At 54.8% G+C, this 18,996-nt stretch overlaps 1 protein-coding gene across 1 annotated transcript in view; it reads left to right on the top strand.

The window, feature by feature from the left end:
- The window catches only part of PREX1 (phosphatidylinositol-3,4,5-trisphosphate dependent Rac exchange factor 1), a 175,013-nt gene extending 156,853 nt beyond the window's left edge, over positions 1 to 18,160 (top strand). The window contains exons 28-40 of the mRNA XM_065922136.1: positions 1,271 to 1,353; positions 1,507 to 1,597; positions 3,441 to 3,569; positions 5,179 to 5,220; positions 6,602 to 6,819; positions 8,669 to 8,768; positions 10,840 to 10,983; positions 11,075 to 11,189; positions 12,620 to 12,686; positions 13,686 to 13,858; positions 14,316 to 14,418; positions 14,675 to 14,742; positions 16,460 to 18,160. Of these exons, the coding sequence (XP_065778208.1) occupies positions 1,271 to 1,353; positions 1,507 to 1,597; positions 3,441 to 3,569; positions 5,179 to 5,220; positions 6,602 to 6,819; positions 8,669 to 8,768; positions 10,840 to 10,983; positions 11,075 to 11,189; positions 12,620 to 12,686; positions 13,686 to 13,858; positions 14,316 to 14,418; positions 14,675 to 14,742; positions 16,460 to 16,502 (1,376 nt within the window). The 3' untranslated portion in view covers positions 16,503 to 18,160. The remainder of the gene's footprint in view (positions 1 to 1,270; positions 1,354 to 1,506; positions 1,598 to 3,440; positions 3,570 to 5,178; positions 5,221 to 6,601; positions 6,820 to 8,668; positions 8,769 to 10,839; positions 10,984 to 11,074; positions 11,190 to 12,619; positions 12,687 to 13,685; positions 13,859 to 14,315; positions 14,419 to 14,674; positions 14,743 to 16,459) is intronic.
- The last annotated feature ends 836 nt before the right edge of the window (positions 18,161 to 18,996 follow it).

Here is an 18,996-nt window from a genome sequence, read left to right as displayed (position 1 = left end):
AGTGCTGGGATCACAGCTGTGAATTTTGAAAAGACAGGCCCTTGTAGAGCTCACGTTCTCTGTGAATGTCGTGGACACAGAACAGATAAAAACACACCTGATCCAGTTACCGGATGGGATGAGGGCTCCCGCATTGCTAAAATAGGGCGACCTGGTGGTTTCCAGGAATGACACGTGCTCAAACCCAAAATTCACACAACACAAAAGAAGTACATGAAAATCAGTCAGAATCTCAACCTCTCCCACAGAAGTGACCATTGAGGATATTTGGGGATCACTGGTGAACATGTATTTCTGCACAGAGATGAAGAAATATGGGTGGATGGCTGGAGGGACAGTCAGACATAAATAAGAATTTATAAGTTAGCGTGGCTCAGTGGTGAAGAATCTGCCTGCCAATGCAGGAGACACAGGTTCAATCCCTGGGTCGGGAAGATCCCCTGGAGGAGGAACTGGCAAACCCACTCTGGTATTCTTGCCTGAAAAATCCCATGGAGGAGCCTGGCGGGCTGCAGTTCATGGGGTTGCAAAAAAGTTGGAAACAACGGAGCACATAAATTTGATTATATGTTACTTACAACTTTTACTGGGAGACTGAAACTTGTTTAATTTTCATGGATTTCAGCCTTAAAATTTTTTGTTTTGTGAATGGGATAGACAATCACATGGTTCATAATTTGAAAGGTGTGAGAGAGGGGGGGTGGTGACAAACTCCCCCCCACTCTTGTTTCCCGGCCTCCTGCTTCCCAAGCTCCCACTGTCGCTGCTGTCCTGTGTGTCCTTCCGGAGGTAGTCTGCGCATAAAAATTTAATTTAAATTATACTTCAGTTTAGCAGAAGAAAAAAAAGCTCGGGAAATATCAGAGCTATTTCTGACCTTTGGATAAATATTTCATCACAGAAGCTATTCAGCTGCAAAAAATACCCCTGGGGAGGTTTTAGGAAGGCAATTTAAATGAAATGGCTGGGGGATGAATGAGAGATGTGGGACCTGGTTCCTTCACTTGTTTTCAGAGTGAAAATAGTAACAGTGACTTACAGTTGTGTAATGTTTTAGTTCCTGTTGCCCATTTTGCAGATAAACAAACTGAGGCTCAAAGAGGTCAAGTGATTTGTGCAGCATTGCACAGCTGGGACCTGGATCTCTCAGGCTCCAAGTCCACTGTGGGTTTTGGAGCTCTGTAGCTACATTGCCTTCTTGCAAAAGAGGCTGGGAAGGTGTGCGATGGGGCAGGAATAGTTGATGGCTGTGGTTTCTTCCTTCTGCTAGGGGATGAGTTGCCCTGTGACATGAGGATCCCATCAGACAAGCAGGACAAGCTTCATGGCTGCCTAGAGCATCTCTTTAACCAGGTAGGATCTTTGTCCCAACCCTGGCCTGACCTTGAGTTCTTCCCATCACCCCAGGTAAGAAGCCAGGAGCCAGGGCAGGGGCCAGAGGTCATAGGTTCTAGCCTCTTGGAGGGCCCTGAGGGCCAGACTAACCCGGGGCTTCCTGTCGCCCAGGTGGACTCCATCCACACGCTCCTCAAGGGGCCAGTCATGAGCAGAGCTTTTGAAGAGACCAAGCATTTCCCCATGGACCACAGCTTACAAGGTGAGCGGAGAAGAGTCCTCTGGCAGGGTGAGGGATGGCAGCCCGCATCCATCGGGGACACAGCCTCCTGTGACGTGGCGCGTGTGCTGGATGGGGGGCAGGCTGCCTGGGCCACACACTGTCCTCTTTGCCCCTCAGCTGCCGAATGGCCATGGGCCAGTCCAGGGGCGGTCGGCAAGCTCAGCCCATGGGCCGAATCCTGCCCACGGCCTGTTTTTGTACAGACTATGAGCTGAGAATGATTTTTCCTTTATAGTGAGTCATCAAAACAAAAGAAAAAACATGTGACAGGAACCGAATGCCCTGCAAAGCTTAAATCAGACGCTATCTGACTCTTTACAGAAAACGTATGTGGACCGCTGGGCTGATCTCTGAGCCCTTCCAGCCTCCGTCTGCCCACATATAAGACAAGGGGAAGGACTGGAGCACAGTTTGCTAGACCTCAAAAACCCCTAACCCTCGTCATCATTTTAGACGTATTCATAGAATCTACCGACATCTTTACATTTTTTAAACTACATTCATTTGCTGCCTGTATTGTTATTGATAGATCTTGTCTGAAAAAGTGTCTCCCTTTAAAAAATTCAATTTTGAAAAGAACTTATTAAACTTCCTGTAAGTGGAAAATCATCATAACATGCCATAAAATAATGAGTCCAATGGAACCAACAATGAAAAATGTTCTTGTCCTGTAGTTAGGCACTGTTGTCTGTCCAGAGCTCTTTGTTGTTTATTCATGAGAGGGATTAACAAGTTAAAGAAGTGTTAAGGACTTGACGGCACCAAATTGAGACTTTCTTCTTGAAATGATTGAGAGAAAAGTAATCAACATTTATGTCTTTCTACCTGCCTTTCCTCCTGTTTACCATCGAGCCATTTACCCATCCCCCCACCCATTTATCTACCCATCCATCCATCCATCCACTCTACCCACCCATCCACTCATCCATCCATCCATCCACCCACCCACCAGCATCCATCCATCTGTCTGCTCATCCATGCATCCATACATCCAGTAAGTAATTTCCAAGAACCAACTTGTGCTCAGCCTTGTGGTGGGTTCTGGGGCTTGTGAGATGAATGAGACACTGCCTCTGACCTCCAGGAATTTCCAGTAGGGTGCAGGAGATAAAGAACCAGTTGCTTCTAAGTGAGGGTCGGAAGTGGTCAGGGGTTGGGGTGCCCTAGCAGAGTCCCTCCGACTATCTCAGAGTCATCTCTGCCAGGGATGGACCTCCGAAAGAAGAAAGTCAAACTCAGAGGAGCCGAAACCATCAAGTATCTCGGAGACTTGAGACTTCGTAGCAAGGACGAGGCCAAAGGGGCAGAGGCCTCTGCCAGCCTGCCTGGGGTCAGATTCAAGGCCCATCTTGGTCACTGCTGTGATGAGTCACTTTAGGCAAGCCATTTCCCCCCCTCTGTGCCTTGCCTTCCTCCTCTGTGTAGGAAAAATTACGCTATGTTATAGCTCATGTGCCAGTTCTATTGGTTGTGGCTGTGAGGGGGTGGGACCTGAGGATCCTTCTGTGACTACATTCAGACTCAGGAGAAGAAAACGCTGAGATTCATTTGTGATTCTGCATTGGATTGGTTGCGCCTGTGAGGAGTCCCATCCTCAGACTAGCAGAAAGGAGTGCTGAGATTGAGTAGTGATGTCTGACGTGGGTATGGTACTATCCATTAGACGCACACTTACCATCTATTTGCCTTCCCATGGACCAGATGATACCCAAGGCTCCCGCCAGCACCCTTGACCTAAGATTCCGAGCTCTGGAATCTAGTGATGGGACAGAGGCCTCTGTGGCACCATTTCTCAAAGCTCCTTGTCTCCTTCCTGGTCCAGAGTTCAAACAGAAAGAGGAGTGTACAATCCGTGGCCGGAACCTGATCCAGATCAGTATTCAGGAGGACCCCTGGAACCTCCCCAATTCCATCAAGACCCTGGTGGACAACATTCAGAGATACGTGGAAGGTCAGTCGGGCAGGGAAGGCTGTTATGTGGAGGGCTTGTGGCCTCTGGTTCTTAATGTGGAACACGGGAGAGTCAGCAGTGGGTCCACCTCTGTGCCCTCGTCTCTCTAGGCCCAGGGAGAGGAGAGGAAGCGGCAGTGCTGCTTTCTCAGAGCCCTGGGACAGTACACACGTGGTCAGGGAACTGCTCATCTGGAGTGCCCGGGGCTTCCTTGCAGAATAAGGAGGCTGAGGAGGCCGAGCTTGTTCCTTCCCAGCTTCCAAAGCTGTGGATTTAGTTAGGTTTCTTTTGTTTATGATCAAGGTTACAGGTGTGTGTTTAGGGGAGAGAGGGTCCTCATCAGACTTGGGCCTACAGGTAGGTTTGGATGCTCTAGTGTTAAAAAATGTGAATCTGCTTCCAATGTTTATAATTCGAAAGCCCACATACAAGTCTAGAGTTCTGGCTATTCTTGAACAATCAGACGATCTGGCAGTAACAGGCTTGCAACCACTCACACTTGGTTGGAGATGAATGGTGGCCTCCATCTTTGGGTTGGGGAGGGGAGCCTTCCAGTCCACGTGGACCCCACCATACCCTGTGGCCCAGGGTCTGCTCACGCCGCTTATGTTACCCGCCTGGCCCTTCGCAGCATCTGAGCCTGAGACTTCTGGGTTAGAAGGACCCCAGGCCAGGGAGACATTTGATCAGCATAGCAGGGGGTGCGTGGCCCCAGGCTCATGACCCCAGGAATGGCCCCCTCTGAGTTGGGAGTCTGGGTTGGCCCTGAGCTGTCCTGTTCTCCAGAGCTGTCACTGGTTAAGAGCATGGACCCTGGAGCCAGGTGGCCAGGGCTTCAACCCCAGCTCTCCCACTTGGCTGTGTGATCTTGGCAAGTTCCTTGACGTCTCTGTGCCTCAGTCTCTCCACTGTAAAATGCGCTCCTAGGGCGCCTTCCCTTGTGTGTTGTTGTGAGGAGTGAATGAGTCAGTACACATAAGGCGCTTGGTCCAGTGCCTGGCACACAGTACGTCCTCAATAAGCAGACGCTGCTGTTCCTATCACTCCAGCCCTGCGTCTTGATGCCTCCCCAGGGTAGAATGTATCACGAGAGCCCAGACCCAAAGGCCTTTCAGGTTTTTCTAAGCCCCTTCTGGGCCCAAGAGCCTTTATGTGAAGGAAAGAGACCAGGATGTTAGCCTGTGTCTGGAAGGTCTGAGTTTCGTCTGCATGTGGGCAGGGCTTGGCCGTGTAGGGTGGCGTGAATAAGTACCTTAGGATGCGTGTGAACCTATGTGAGCAGCCACAGGTGTGTGCCCACGAGCAGGTATGAGGCGTGGGCTGGGGGCTCTAGCCCAGGAGTTGCAGGGGCTGGTTTCAGTCTTTGTTCAGTGGGTATGTATAAACAATTGGGGTGCAGCTAACAGTTGGGGTTTCACCCCCTGGGTGTCTGAGGTTTCTGGAACCCACCCAACACTCACTCAAAGCTTCCTGAACCTGGCTGTGTGTACCCAGAGCTTCACTGCAAAGGGGGGCAGAGCACGTGGACCGGGGGGCAGGCTTGGCTCTGCCAGCATCTTCTGCTTACTCCACTCAGCCCATCTCTCTTCTCGGTCCCTTCTCCTTCCAGATGGAAAGAACCAGCTGCTCCTGGCCTTGCTGAAGTGCACAGGTGAGGGCTTTGAAAGGGCAACTGTCTGCAGGGTGCACATGCCAGGTATACCCGGGAGAGGCTGTCCCAGCAGCTGGCACTCGTGACCGCAGCCCAGGGACGGCCTCTCCTGCCGACCCAGGTTGACTTCTGCAGGGTCCTCAGGGCCTGCCTGCGGGGGAGGTAGCCCTGTGGCCTCTGGCACCTTGAGAACTTCTCAGACCTCACTTCCTCCTCCTGTGTCCAGGGGACAAGTCTCAGGCCCTGGAGCTTGGAGCACTTTCTCTTGTCACCTCCCAGGCCTGGACTGATCTCAGTGAGGACCCAGCATAGAGCACTGATGATTTCAGAGGCTTTCTGCCTGTGGAGCCCTCAGTCCCAGCCTGGGGCTTCCTGCCCCTGCAGATGGTGGGAAGGAAGAGGGGCTGATGGGCGCCCAGGGGAATCTTGGAGAGGTGTTCTCTGTCCCATCCTTCCAGAAATTCTCAGCCATGGGGCAGCTAGAATAGGATCTGGGTCAAAATTGGGCACAGAAAACCCATTGGCTGTTGCCAGTCATCGAAAATAAGCCCTTTCAGGGAATTCCCTGGTTCAGTGGTTAGGATGCGGCACTTTCACTGTGAGGGCGCAGGTTCAGCTTTTTTTGGGGGGGAGCTAAGATCTTGTAAGACGTGTGGTGCAGGCAAAAGCAAAACAAAAAATCCCTTCCTGAAGATTAAGGACCCTAAATGACCAATTGCCCGAAGTTGGCCAGTTCTGCAAATCACATTACAGGCAGGGGCCAAGGAGTTGGAGTTGGGGGAGGAGGGATGATAGGAAGAAGGTATATTTCTCAAAAACAGAGAAAATGGTAAACTGCATTTCTTCAAACATGGAGCTTGGCATCATTGTCATTCTCGGTCAAGGCTGAGACATTTCCCAATAAAGGAACAGCTGAGGGTAGGGGTTTGGGGCAAGTGTTAGGGAAATCACAGGTTTTTGTTTTTTTTTTTTTTTTTAATGAGGATCACTTTTTTCCTGAAGTTTTTACTGAATTTTTCACAATATTGCTTCTGTTTGATGTTTTGGTTTATTGGCCATGAGGCATGTGGAATCTTAGCTCCCCAAACACAGATTGAACCCCCACCTCCTGCATCAGAAGGCAAAGCCTTCATCACCAGAGGAACCCCTGTTTTATTTTTTTAAATAGGCAGATGGGTCATTGAGAGAGTTGAGTTTTGCCACAGATTGGCTTGCTCTTGGAGAGTCAGTTTTTAATGGGGTTGGCTTTTGGTGCCAGGGGATGAAGAGAATTTTGGCAAGTTGGGCCCAGATGGGTGGTCTGGCTCGGGGAGTGGGGGCTAGCTTGGGGCTCCGGGGTGCCAGCCTGCTGATGGCCCAGCGCGGCCCCCTCTGCCCGCAGACACGGAGCTGCAGCTGCGGCGGGACGGCATCTTCTGCCAGGCGCTGGTGGCCGCCGTGTGCACCTTCTCCGAGCAGCTGCTGGCGGCCCTGAGCTACCGCTACAACAACAACGGCGAGTACGAGGAGAGCAGCCGGGACGCCAGCCGCAAGTGGCTGGAGCAGGTGGCGGCCACCGGCGTCCTCCTGCACTGCCAGTCCCTGCTCTCGCCGGCCGTGGTGAGTGGGGGGCCGGGGGCGGGGGGCAGGGCTCGCTCCGCCGTCACACTCCTCATTCATTCATTCAGCAGCACTTACTGAGAACCTGCTGGGTGCCCCTGTTCTAGGCACCGGGGACCCGGCGCTGGACATAGAACAGCGTTCTTAGACTCAGGAATCTTGTATCCTGATTTTGGGGAGATGGAAATAAATAGCTAAGGACACGGATGGTATTAGACCTCTGGTTCTCACTGGGGCAGTTTTGCCCCCAGGGGACATGCGGCAGTCTCTGGAGACATTTTTGGTTGAAGAAGAGGAGGTACTGGTGTCTGATGCCTAGAGGCCAGGGGAGAGGGGGCTGCTCCTACAGGAAGCTCAACCACCCCAACCCCCAGCCGAGAATTATCTAGGCCCCAAGTGTCAGTCGTGCTGCAGTTGAGAAAACCTCATTTATAGCGATAAGGGAGAAGGAGAAAAATTAGGCAGAGAGGGGGCAGGAAGGTCTGTGGGTAGTGGCAGTTGAAAGTGTGATAAGGTGGCCACCGGGGGCCTCACGAAGAAGGTGACCTCTGACCCGAGAACCAAAGAAGGGGAGGGGATGAGCCATCGGACCCTGGGGAGGAGCCCTCCAGGCAGAGAAGACAGCAGGTGCAAAGGCCCTGAGGCTGGAGCAGGCACAGTGTTTGAGAAACAAGATACCCAGTGTGGCTGGAACAGTGAGCCAGAGGGGCGGCGAGTCCTGGGAACCCACTGGGGTCTGACTGTGCAGGTCTTGCAGGCTGTTGTAGGACTTCGGCTGTTCCTCCGAGTGGGTGGGAGCCAGGGGAGGGTTTTGAGCAGAGGAGGGACAGGATCTCACTTTGACACTTAAAGGATCACCCGGGCTGTGGAGGGGGCAGGAGTGTGGAGGGATAAGGGCAGAGGCTGGGTGACCCGTGAGCAGACTTCTGTGATGATCCAGGCGAAGCTCCTCGGTGCAAATAGCCTCTGGTTTAGTCCTTGCAGGAGCCCCAAGGCAGGCCCTCTATACCCGCTTTTTAAGGATGAGAACACTTAACGCCCAGGGAGCAGGTATGAACTGTGGGAGTCCGATGCTAAGCCCAGTTCCCCCAGCTGATCTGCTTTCTCTGCATCTTTTTATCCCTTGTTGCCCTGTTTATCCACTTTCAGGGCTCAGAATTAGGGTGGGTCCTTCTACCAGCCTCTGGGGGCCATGGCAGAGCCAGTGACTCAGCATTGTGGAGTACTAGTACTTAGAACTGATGCCCCCCAGGAATAAAAACCTGCTCTGTGCTATTTGTTCCTCCACCCGCGTGCCCAGGCCCGAGCTCCTCTGGCTTCTGCAGCTCTGAGCCTCCTTGACATTTTCCCAGATGGGAGGAGAAGTCAAAGCTGCAGGCTGGTTGGGCAAGCGTGGCCTTGGTGTTCCCTCTGCTGGCCGATGCTGCAGACGGGCGCCTGCCTGATGGCAGATCCCTTCTTACTTCATTTCTGGACCTGAACACCCAGCCCTCACTTCCCTCCTCTCAGATGAGGTCACCGGGACCCAGTGTGTTAATTCACCAGTCGACGAGATGTGCAGGCTCTGAACTGGGTGCTGGATTGGAAGGGTTCAGCGGGATTGGTGGGAGGGCTCGGGAAAGAGGCCCACCCGGCACATTGGAGCAGAGGTGGGCTCTGACCCGGAAGAGGCGGGACAGGCCTGGAGTGAACGTGATCTCGTGTCCACCCTGGAGAGCCGGGCACGGGCCCTCCTGCCAGGAAGGGCCACAGCCTGGTGTGTCAGCCGGAGTTGAATCGCAGCATCTTGAAATAAAACCCGGGGCAGGGGTGGGATCTGAGACTCCTCCACCCTGTCTTCCTCCTGCAGAAAGAGGAGCGGACCATGCTGGAGGACATCTGGGTGACCCTCTCAGAGCTGGACAATGTCACCTTCTCCTTCAAGCAGCTGGACGAGAACTATGTGGCCAGTGAGTGATTCTTCCCACCCCCACTGAGAGAGTCGGGGTTCTGGGGTGGAAGGGACTGCTCTGGGGTCACCCTGCCCCTCCCTCCACCATCAGGCCAGCTGCCTAAGATTGACCTGGGACCCAGTGCTTTCAAATCACCTGCTCCCAACATATGTGGAAGAAGAGGGTCTCGTTTCATATAAACCCAGCCATCCCCAATAACACTTAGGAGGGAAAATCAGCCAGTACGCAGTTCTTACTGAAGACTGCTAGAGATACCCTTCTTAGGAATGAAGATGTGTTAAGATTTTCTAAGAACTTAGCACCATAATTCTCTTCTTTCTTTTCTTTCTCTCTCCCTCCCCCCATCTTTCTTCTTGCCCACCCACTCATCCATTCATTAATGTACTCATCCATCCACCCATCCATCCATCCACACACCCATTCACCCCATCCGTCCACCCCCCATCGACCCCCCCATCCATCTATCCACATACCTGTCATTACGAGCACATCCTTTGTGTCAGGCTCAGTTTTGGGTTCTGGGGCTGCAGTGGAGAGAGATTGGCCATGGTTTCTGCCCTCTTGGAGCTCACAGTCTAGCCCAGTCTCAGCCCTGACTGCACTGGGATCACCCAGGGAGCTTATCAGATACTGAGGCTTGTTCCCACTCCCGGTCCTGGCGATTCGGATTCAGTCTGTGGGATGAATCCTGGACATTGGGATTCTAGACAAGTTTTCCAGGAGACTTAAATGTACAGGGGACTGAGAGCCACTGTTCTCTGCGATCCCTGGACCAGCACCTGGGGGATTGTTAGAAAACCTAATTCTGGGCCCCATCCAGGACTTCCTGAATCCAACACTGGAAGCAGAGCCTGGAAATCTGTGTGTTAGGAAGCCCTCCTGGTGATTTTGGAGCATGCTCGTTTGAGGACCTGGACACGAATTTGAGCCATCTCCGGGAGCTAGTGGAGGACCTAGGAGCCTGTGTGGGGCCACAGAGAGTTGGACATGACTTAGCAACTGAACAGCAGCAGCAGAACCACTGGTCCTTTTTTTTTTTTTTTTTTTGTTATTTTTTTTATCAGTTCCCTGAGGAGCCTGTTTAGACAATTTTTTGCTAATCGCCACACCCCCCCGCATAGGGCTTCCCTGGTGGCTCAGACGGTAAAGAGTCTGCCTGCAGTGCAGGAGACCCAGGTTCGATCCCTGGGTCAGGAAGATCCCCTCGAGAAGGAAATAGCAACCCACTCTAGTACACTTGCCTGGAAAATCCCCTGGAGGGAGGAGCCTGGCAGGGTTCAGTCCACGGAGTCGCAAAGAGTCGGACACGACTGAGCGACTTCACTCACACACCCCCGTGAAATTTTAGTATGATGGATATACTATATATCCGTTTAGGTATTGTATGTATGTCTGTGCTTTATACATGAAAAGAGTAATGTTTTTTTGCCTTCCCTATAAGAACCAGTTTTTACCTTCTTGGAGGCCATATAACCCTGTTGGGAATATGTGGACTGGAGTCTAGTTGGACAGTGGGTTTCGTTTTGGGTACCTGTTGGAACTGGTTGACAGTGGCTGCCTGTCTAGAGGCCAAGTTGGGCTCAGAGAGGATTACCGATCGATTAGTGATGTCTGCCACGGGCACGGGATGGGGTGCTAGGGTCTAGGCGGGGATGGCCACCCCTGCCACGTGCTCTTCCCTGTGGGTGTATGAAGGATGCAGGTGTTGTGTGAAGGCAGCTTTTGCCCGATGGAGGCGCCGCACTGCCAGACGAGGGTGCAAGGAGCCTTGCTGAGGCTCTGAAGACAAACGTGGACAGCCCCCCAGCTGGACAGAATCAGTGTCAGGTCTAAGAATTAAGCAGTGGGAACAGACCTGTTGAGGGATGTGAAAGGGAGGTCAGAGGCTGCTCCTCTGAGTGTGGGGCGATGGGCTGTCTCAGGCCCCTCTCCCGCCCCTCTCCGGGCGGGAGGGCAGGGGGGCCTGTGGCTGCAGCTCTGGGGTCCCGGCACATCAGTGGGGTCTGGAGGAGGGCCTTCTGAAGCTGCCCTCGCAGCTGCGTCCCCGGCCCACCATGTCTCCCCACAGACACCAATGTCTTCTACCACATCGAGGGCAGCCGGCAGGCGCTGAAGGTCGTCCTCTATCTGGACAGCTACCACTTCTCCAAGCTGCCGTCCCGCCTGGAGAGCGGGGCCAGCCTGAGGCTGCACACCGTGCTCTTCACGAAAGGTGAGCTCGGAGACGGGCCACGGGGTGCCCTCGGGGGAACGGCTGTGCCCATGGGGAGCCAAGCACCTGCCTTGCTCATCTCCCTTCACAGCTCTGGAGAACGTGGAGGGCTCGCCGCCTCCAGGCAGCCAGTCTGCGGAAGATCTGCAGCAGGAGATCAACGCCCAGTCTCTGGAGAAGGTTCAGCAGTATTACCGCAAACTCAGGTACTGGCGTGGGGCTCACGCTGGGGCCAGGATCCTGGACGCTGTCACCTGGCGGGGGCCTTCGCGTGGAAGACACCAGAGCGCTCCCAGTGCCCGGGCGGCACAGTGCTGTTTCTTGAGCACCTGCTGTGTGTCAGTCCCTCTGCCTACATGCGCTCCTCAGCTTCTCACAGTAGTTACCTTTCTAACCCATTTTACAGATGAGGGAAACTGAGGCCCAGGAGCACACCCAGCTTGCCCAAGACCACAGCTAGACAGTGGCTGAGCCGAGCTTTGAACTGGGTCTGCTTGGCTTCGTAGCAGCTGCCAGCTGGGAGATGCCTGTTTCATTCTGCATGGGGGAGGGAGCTGTGACAGGGGCCCAGGATCCCTGAGCCTGTGAGTGAGGGGTGTGACCCCAGGGCCTCGGCCCTGCTCAGAGGAGGCCCTCAAGGAGAAGGGGGGAGTAGGGGTCACATTCACCAGGAGGAAGCCTTGGGCCCAAGGAAGGAGCCCCACTCCTGCTGCCCCCACTCTGGCCCCTTCCTCCTTCCGCCTCACCTTCTCCCTCCATGAAGAAGGTGGGCTGAGAAGTAGACCAGGGTGTCAGGGTGTGGTACGGGGGCCTAGCCCAGCGTTATCATTCGGAAATGGGAGAACGACACTTGCATTGTCTGCGCAGGGAGAACATCCACCTCTGTTATTACAAGTGGCATCTTTTTGGATCGATCGATGCCATCGGTCTGTTCTCTGCCGTTTGCTGAATATTTAAAATGTGGTCTCTGTGATCTGCATTCATCCCTTCCTTCAGCACCCGTCAGTTGAGACCCTCTGTGGGCTGGGCTCTGTTCTGGGTGCTTGCTTAGAAGTCAGCAGTGACTGAACAGAGCTTGTTCTTCACGGAGTGTAGATTTCTAGAGCAGCCATGGCCCTTGGCCCCCACCACCCCATTTTGTCAATAAAGTTTTATTAGCACACAACCATGTTCATCCATGTATGTATAGTCTATGACTGCTTTTGCGCTGCAACAGCAGAGCTGCGTAGCCTCTCTAGAGAGACAGCCTGGTCCACACAGCTTAAGATGTCAGCTGTTTGGCCCTTTACAGAAGTTGGCTGAGTGCTGTTCTAGAAGGGGAGGTGAGCAGTGAACCAGTACACAGAGCAGCGTGATGTGTCGAGTGATGCTGGTGTCAGAGGAGAGACAGCGGCACGGGAGAGGGAGTGGGGCGCTGATTCAGATGGGCGGTGGGGGCCGGTGGCACTTGAGGACCTTCCTGCTTCCTCCTGGGCTGTTGCAGGAACAGCTGACTGTGGGCATGGAGAGCTGTGTCCGCTACTCTCCTTGAGTCGTTGGGAGGCAGAGAGGCTGCGGCTGTGGTGGGGCAGGGTGGGAGGAGGGGATGGGATGGTGCGTGTGGCGGCCCCACCCTCACACGTCTCTTCTCTTTCAGGGCATTTTACCTGGAACGGTCTAACCTGCCCACGGATGCCAGCACCACGGCGGTGAAGATAGACCAGGTGTGTCCTCTCGTCCCTCACCTGCCGTGGAGCCTGGGCAGGGCTGGGGTTCGCCGGGTCGGACAGGGACCAGCGTCACACCCCAGCCAGAATGCTGGCTGGGACACTGCCTCTGCGGTCCCTCCTCCAGGACGTCTCCTGCGGTCTCCAGGACCCTCCCCATTCTAGACATTCCCATTTCTCCCTGACCCGCTTTTAGAATTCCTTAGATGATGGGTTCTCCCTGGCACCGACTCCTCGCAGCATCGCTCTGGGGCTGGAGCCCCATGCCGGATATGGCCATGCCCTGTTCTTTTTGTTTGTTTCCAATTTGTTGCCAGCATTTAAAAGTCAAAAGATTTCCCATAAAACGGAGGCTTCTGGCTTATCCTGAGCAATGGAAAGATCTGGCTGTCCCCAGCCACGTTGCTGTGTCACACTCGGCCTTCTAGGGGCTGTGCCCACCCCCTCTTCCCCCGACCCACCCCACCCCTGCGTGCTCCAGGCCTCTATCCCTCTGCCCAGGCACTATTGGGCCTCAATTTTGACGGTACTGTGGGGGCTCCTGGCCTCAGATGGTGAGGCTGGGGCTCCAGGAGGCAGGGTGGGCACGGCCCTTGGGAGTTTGTAGTCTGCTGGCAGAGTCTTAAGACGACTCAGAAAGCCTTGGCCAGAGTTCTGTGCCTACACTGGCAACGCCGACAAGCTGGGGGAGGTGGGGGGCACGGACTGTTCCCGGGTGGGGGCTGCTGTGTAGAGAGGATGGGGAGGGGCATCAGCTCTTGGCTTCACCTGTGCAGGTGAAGAAAATTAGATGGGCCGGTGAGGCCTGAAACATACTGTGAGTGCCGAATGCCGGCTAGTGGGGCAGCCGCAGGGGTCGTGAAGAGTCCTGGCTCAGTCACCCGGTGACAGAGTGGGGAAGACAGCTGCTGTGATGGAGCTTGATCGGAGGTGAAGCCTGGGGCGGAAGGCGGGGTGCGGGGGGGCTCTGACCACCCGGGCATGTGCACCTCGCAGCTGATTCGCCCCATCAACGCCCTGGACGAGCTCTGCCGCCTCATGAAGTCCTTCGTCCACCCCAAGCCTGGTGCCGCCGGGAGCCTGGGCACCGGCCTCATCCCCGTCTCCTCCGAGCTCTGCTACCGCCTGGGGGCCTGCCAGATCGCCATGTGCCGCACCGGCATGCAGAGGTGCGCGGAGTCACGGGGGGCAGGGGGCGTGGACGGGAGGGGCTGGGCGGGCCTCTGGGCGGGGTGGGGCCCCGGGATGGGAGGCTGGAGGCCTGCTTCGAATCCTGGTTCTTTCGCCGCCTGTTGAGTCCAGACAAGGCCACGGCCCACTCTTGGCCTCAGTTTGCCCACTGTGAGATGGGACTTCAGGGGAAGGTGGTCCTGGGAGAGCTGCTGAACTTCCCAGCCCCCTGACTCTGGTTGGTGTGACCAAGCGGCTGAGCCGCCTGGTTCTGCTGGAGCATCCATAGAGCACGGGCAGGAATGGGCGCGCGTCTTGGTTGGGGCCAGGCTGGACCACTCTCTCGTTTCTGTCCGTTGTCCCTGCCCCTCCGATCGGGGTCTTGGGGGTTGTGGGGGGCAAGACGTCGCCTATGTCTCACCTGCTGCCCCCCCTTCCCTTGCCACCCCACTGCAGGAGCACCCTGAGCCTCTCCCTGGAGCAAGCGGCCATTCTGGCACGGAGCCACGGGCTGCTGCCCAAGTGCATCATGCAGGCCACGGACATCATGCGGAAGCAGGTGGGGCGTCCAGGCCCCAGGGCCCCGGAAGGCTGCAGGGGAGGCGCCCAGGCCTGGGCATGGTGGGCTCACAGCCCGGGTGGGATGAGAGGCCATCTGGGGATGGGGCTCCATGTCCCCTGTGGAGGGGCTACAGATCTTCGCTTCTGGGGATCTCCCAGTCACCCTCACCCCACCTCATCCCACCCATACACTTCCTCAAGCGCCCTGCGCTCCATGAAGAGACAGCTGGGCCCTCACTGTTCTCTCTTCCCAGGGCCCCAGGGTGGAGATTTTGGCCAAAAACCTCCGGGTCAAGGACCAGGTGCCCCAGGGTGCACCACGGTGAGTGGCTGTCCCCCACCTTCTCCTTCCCTCTGCTCCCTTCCCTGGGGTTGGCCTCACCCCAGACAGACCCCTCTGACATTCAGGAGGGGCTTCCCCTCTCGTTCATGGGATCCCCTTACTTTGGGAAACAGCAAATATGACTTAGTATGTTACCGTCCAGGGCTCCCACTTTGGCTGGGAAATTGAGGCTGGTCCCCAGAGTGAACCATGGGGCAATGAGGATCTGTGTGCCCCTCGCAACTTGCTCACACACTGCTTCTTCTCTGCTGTCCTCAGAGCCCTCAGCTCACGTGCTTCTTCCTGTCCTCACGGCCCCATCGTCTCCGAGTCAGTGTCAGACTTTCTCATAGCGCTGTGCGCAGCCCCCTGTCCTAGGAATAATTCATTTTAGTGCATCTTCTCTCTCCATCCATACTGTTGTGATTTGCTATTGACATCGCCCACACTTTTAAAATAACTGTTTATTTTGAAATAGTTTGACCACAAGAAGTTAGAAAAATACTACGGGGTTTTCAGGGGTCCTTCAATGCAGCAACCCCTTCCCCCGCCCCCCGGGATAGTGTCTCATGTAACCACAGGACACTGTCAAGACCAGGAAACGGTGTTGGAGCGATACAAGAACTCATACAGATCTCTGTGTTCCATTAGTTTTTGCCTACACCCTTGGCCCATGTCGCTTTTAAATATTCTTCAAAAATTTATTTCTTTATTTTTTATGTATTTGGCTGCCCCGGGTCTTAGTTGCAGTGTGCGGAATCCTCGTCGTGGTAGGCGGGATCTTTAGTTGTGGCGTGCGAGATTCTTAGTTGCGCGTTCCTGGTTGCGGTGTGTGGGATCTAGTTCCCCTACTAGGGGCTGAACCTGGGCCCCCTGCATTGGGAGTGTGGTGTCCCAGCCACTGGACCAGCAGGGAAGTCCCTGAAATGCTTTTCTATGTCACTTCCCCTGCTCCAGGCACCATTCCCATCTCTTTACCTATATTGACTGATTTGCTTAAACAACTCTGTGAGCACGGTCCTCGTGTTATCTGCCGTGGGCAGTGGGGACAGCGAGGCCCAGAGAGGTGAAGTGTCTCGTCCGAGGTCACACAGCGAACACACAGAATGAGAGCGGCCCTTCTGAGCCCAGGCCGCCCCCTTCCCGACCCCCGCGCCTTCCTGCTTCCCTGCCTTGTCTGTGCGGCCAGCTCCTGTCTGGTCCCCCTGCCATCCTGCTCACACAGCATGTATGCTTGAAACCTCTTAGTGACTCCTTCTTACCTGAAGGTGGGGCTCAGAATCCTCCCAGCCCAGAAAGAAACCCAAGGCAGGTCTGCACGTGCTACAGGGAGAAGCCCCCAAGATACATTAAATGAAAAACTCCAGAGGCAGAGTGCTGGGTCTGCCTGGCCACCAGTAGTGTGGGAAAATGCGCAGACACCCACACGTGTAATCACATAGCCACACGCGTATCTTGACACGCAAACGGGTGCACGTGTTTGCGTCTGTTTTTGTAAACCCCCTTGCTGGTCTGGAGGGAGCAAGACTGCTGAGGGGCGGGGACTGGACTGCTGGAGAAGAGTGTGGGCGACCTCAATAATTTTTCACTCTGCATCTTTTTACACCTGCTGAGTTTTGCTTTCTGGGCATGACTGCACGTTCACATAAATACATGTTGCTACGATAATAGTAACAGGCCTTGGCTGCCCCTCATCCTCTTCACCTCCATCCGCCAGGCTCTACCGCCTCTGCCAGCCGCCGGTGGACGGAGACCTCTAAACGCCGAGGTGCCTGCTGCCTGGCTGCATCCTCTGGAGCCGGGGTTTGCAAGGACACAGGGGGCCACGCGGCCTTCTCCAGAGCTGGCCCGAGGCCTCCGCTCCGCCTGCCTCGAGATCTGCCCGGCCTCCTCCATCACGTCACCTCCTGGGAGGATAAACGGTGCCCCCACTCATGGATGAGCTGGCGATTGGCCCTGGGCCGGCACGTTCTCCACACTTCTGCCAGAAGCCAGAGGGCGTCCTGGGGACCCACAGAACTGCTGGGTGCCTCCAGGGCCTGCGCTCCTGTCCCAAAGTCCCCAGGACACAGGGGAGACGTCAGGGGCGCCGCAGCTGGAGGCCCGCGGCCCCAACTCCCTCGGGAGGACTCAACCTGCACTTTGGAAACCGCTGGTTTCCTTTAAGTCCACATTCCAGGTGACCACACGTGTCTCTTCCTCACCTTAGCTTCCAGATCCCCCTCTAACCCTGTACTAACCTCCCCAATGGACTCAGAAAAGCCAGACCTCTGCCAGGAAAGACAGAGGGAGAGGACACAACACTTATCACCAAGAGGACGGTCAAAAGCCACCCTGGCTTACTCTGTCAGCGCCGTTGGAACTGGAGCCGTCAGCCCAGGGCACAAGATTTGCCCCAACTTTATTTATGTGGCGTGAACTCTCTATGGTTTATTTTGGGATTTTTATGTTGTCGTTGGTTGTGTTGAGATTTCCGCCTCCCGCCCCCCAGGTTGTGTGAGTATATATTTGCGTTTTAAATTTCAAAGAAAGCTATATTGTCTAACAGGGGACCAACATAAAGTAGTATTGACAACTTTTCCCAGTTCTACTAAAAAAAGAAAAAAAAAAAAACTAAATTATTGAAAATGAAAGAAATGTCAGTATTTCATCTTTTTTAGTATTAGGGTCTTAAGATATTGCTTACAGATACCAACTAGGGTTCCTTTCCCCACCCACCCTCAGTTCTGTAGCCGATGGCCTGTATTAGGGTGAGTTACTTTGTTTTTTGAATGACTGGCTCCAAGGGTTTCAGAGGTGGCTGGACCAGGCCTGGGGGCTGGAGGGGGTTGAACCCTCCACTGGAGAGGCAGTCCCACACCAATGTGTATCCTCGGTGGTAGAGGGGCTGCTGAGACATCCTGAGAGGTGGCTTCTGTAATTTATTTTTTAATGTTAATCCAGAGCAAGGCAGCAGCAGGGCATTTGGGACTTCTCAGCCAGCCAGAGAGACCGGAAGCGACCCTGCCCACCTGGGCAGAGGAACCTACACGAGATCTACCCCCCTGTCCGGCCCCCTTCCCCCCAGAGTTTGTCCCCTCCACCTCCTGTCGCCAGCGGGGAAATGTCTTTCCAGCCTTGGCTGATGGGTGAGATCAGGTGTAGGTTTCCCTCTGTCCTGCAGGCTTGGAGCTGCACCAGCATCTCGGCTCCCTGCACCCCCAGGAGCCGCCTTCCCTCTCGCCACCCTGCATCAGATTGCAAGAGGTGAGCTTGTTGCTGGACAGAGGTGGCCTGGTACAAATGAGAACCCCATGTCAGAAAGGCAGAGGGTTCCCTGCGGGCAAGGGTGTTGTGCACTGGTTTACTTTACAATGTACAGATTTTCTCATTCAATCCATGATAGATTTTTTTATTATTATTAAAAGTTGGTTTATAATACAAAGATCCGGATCTGTGGTGGGCTCCTTCGGGGCTGAGCCTGGTGGCCTGGGGGTGGTTGGGCCTGCACGTGTCACAGGCGGAGTGAGCAGCTGCTGGGAAGATGGCGCGGAGGACGGTTCCATCGGTACCATGAGTTACCACACTGAACCTCAGTTTCCTCCTAAAATGAGGGCAGTATGTATATATTCCCTGCGGGGGAGTGGTGAGGACTACCCGAGATCGCGCGGTGGGTCTGCATCTCAGATGCGCCAAGAAAATTACTGTCTTTATGTATGTGTATTTCGCCTTTGTTTTGGATTCTGAGTACTCATTTCAGTGTGATGGTGGAAAAATGTGACTATTTCTCCAGGCATTTCCTTGCCTCCTGCTGGTGTCATGCCAGGACTCCCTGTCTCACGTGTGCCCAAGGATCAGGGTGGTCTGAGTGATGGGCCATCCGGGTGGTCTAAGGGATGAGCCATCCATCACCGCAACCTGCAAGGTCCATTCGGTCCGGAATCCCACGGGAGTGGAGTTCCAAGTGCGCAACACGTGGTTGGCTGGTTCCTGGCCAATCAGAATTCACGCTGGCCACACACGGGCCAATCAGAACAGAGCCATGCAGACATGGTACCCGCACACTGGATCCTGTGGTCTAGGTCCCAAGGTCGTTCGCGGGTTCTCACCGCCCAGGCTCTGAGCCATCTTTATGAAGCTGCCTGGGTCTGTCTGCCCAGCCAGAGAAATCTAATCCTCAGGCCTGAATTGTCTGCCCCTTGCCTTTCTCCGTCTCCCTCCCTCCTCCCTACCCTGTTCTTCCCTCCCTATCGCTCTTCCCTCCATTCCCACACT

The sequence above is a fragment of the Muntiacus reevesi genome, chromosome 2, assembly GCF_963930625.1.
Source record: "Muntiacus reevesi chromosome 2, mMunRee1.1, whole genome shotgun sequence".
In the NCBI taxonomy this organism is placed as follows: domain Eukaryota; kingdom Metazoa; phylum Chordata; class Mammalia; order Artiodactyla; family Cervidae; genus Muntiacus; species Muntiacus reevesi.
Note: the sequence above shows the minus strand (reverse complement) of the source record. Positions and strands in the feature narration are given on the sequence as shown.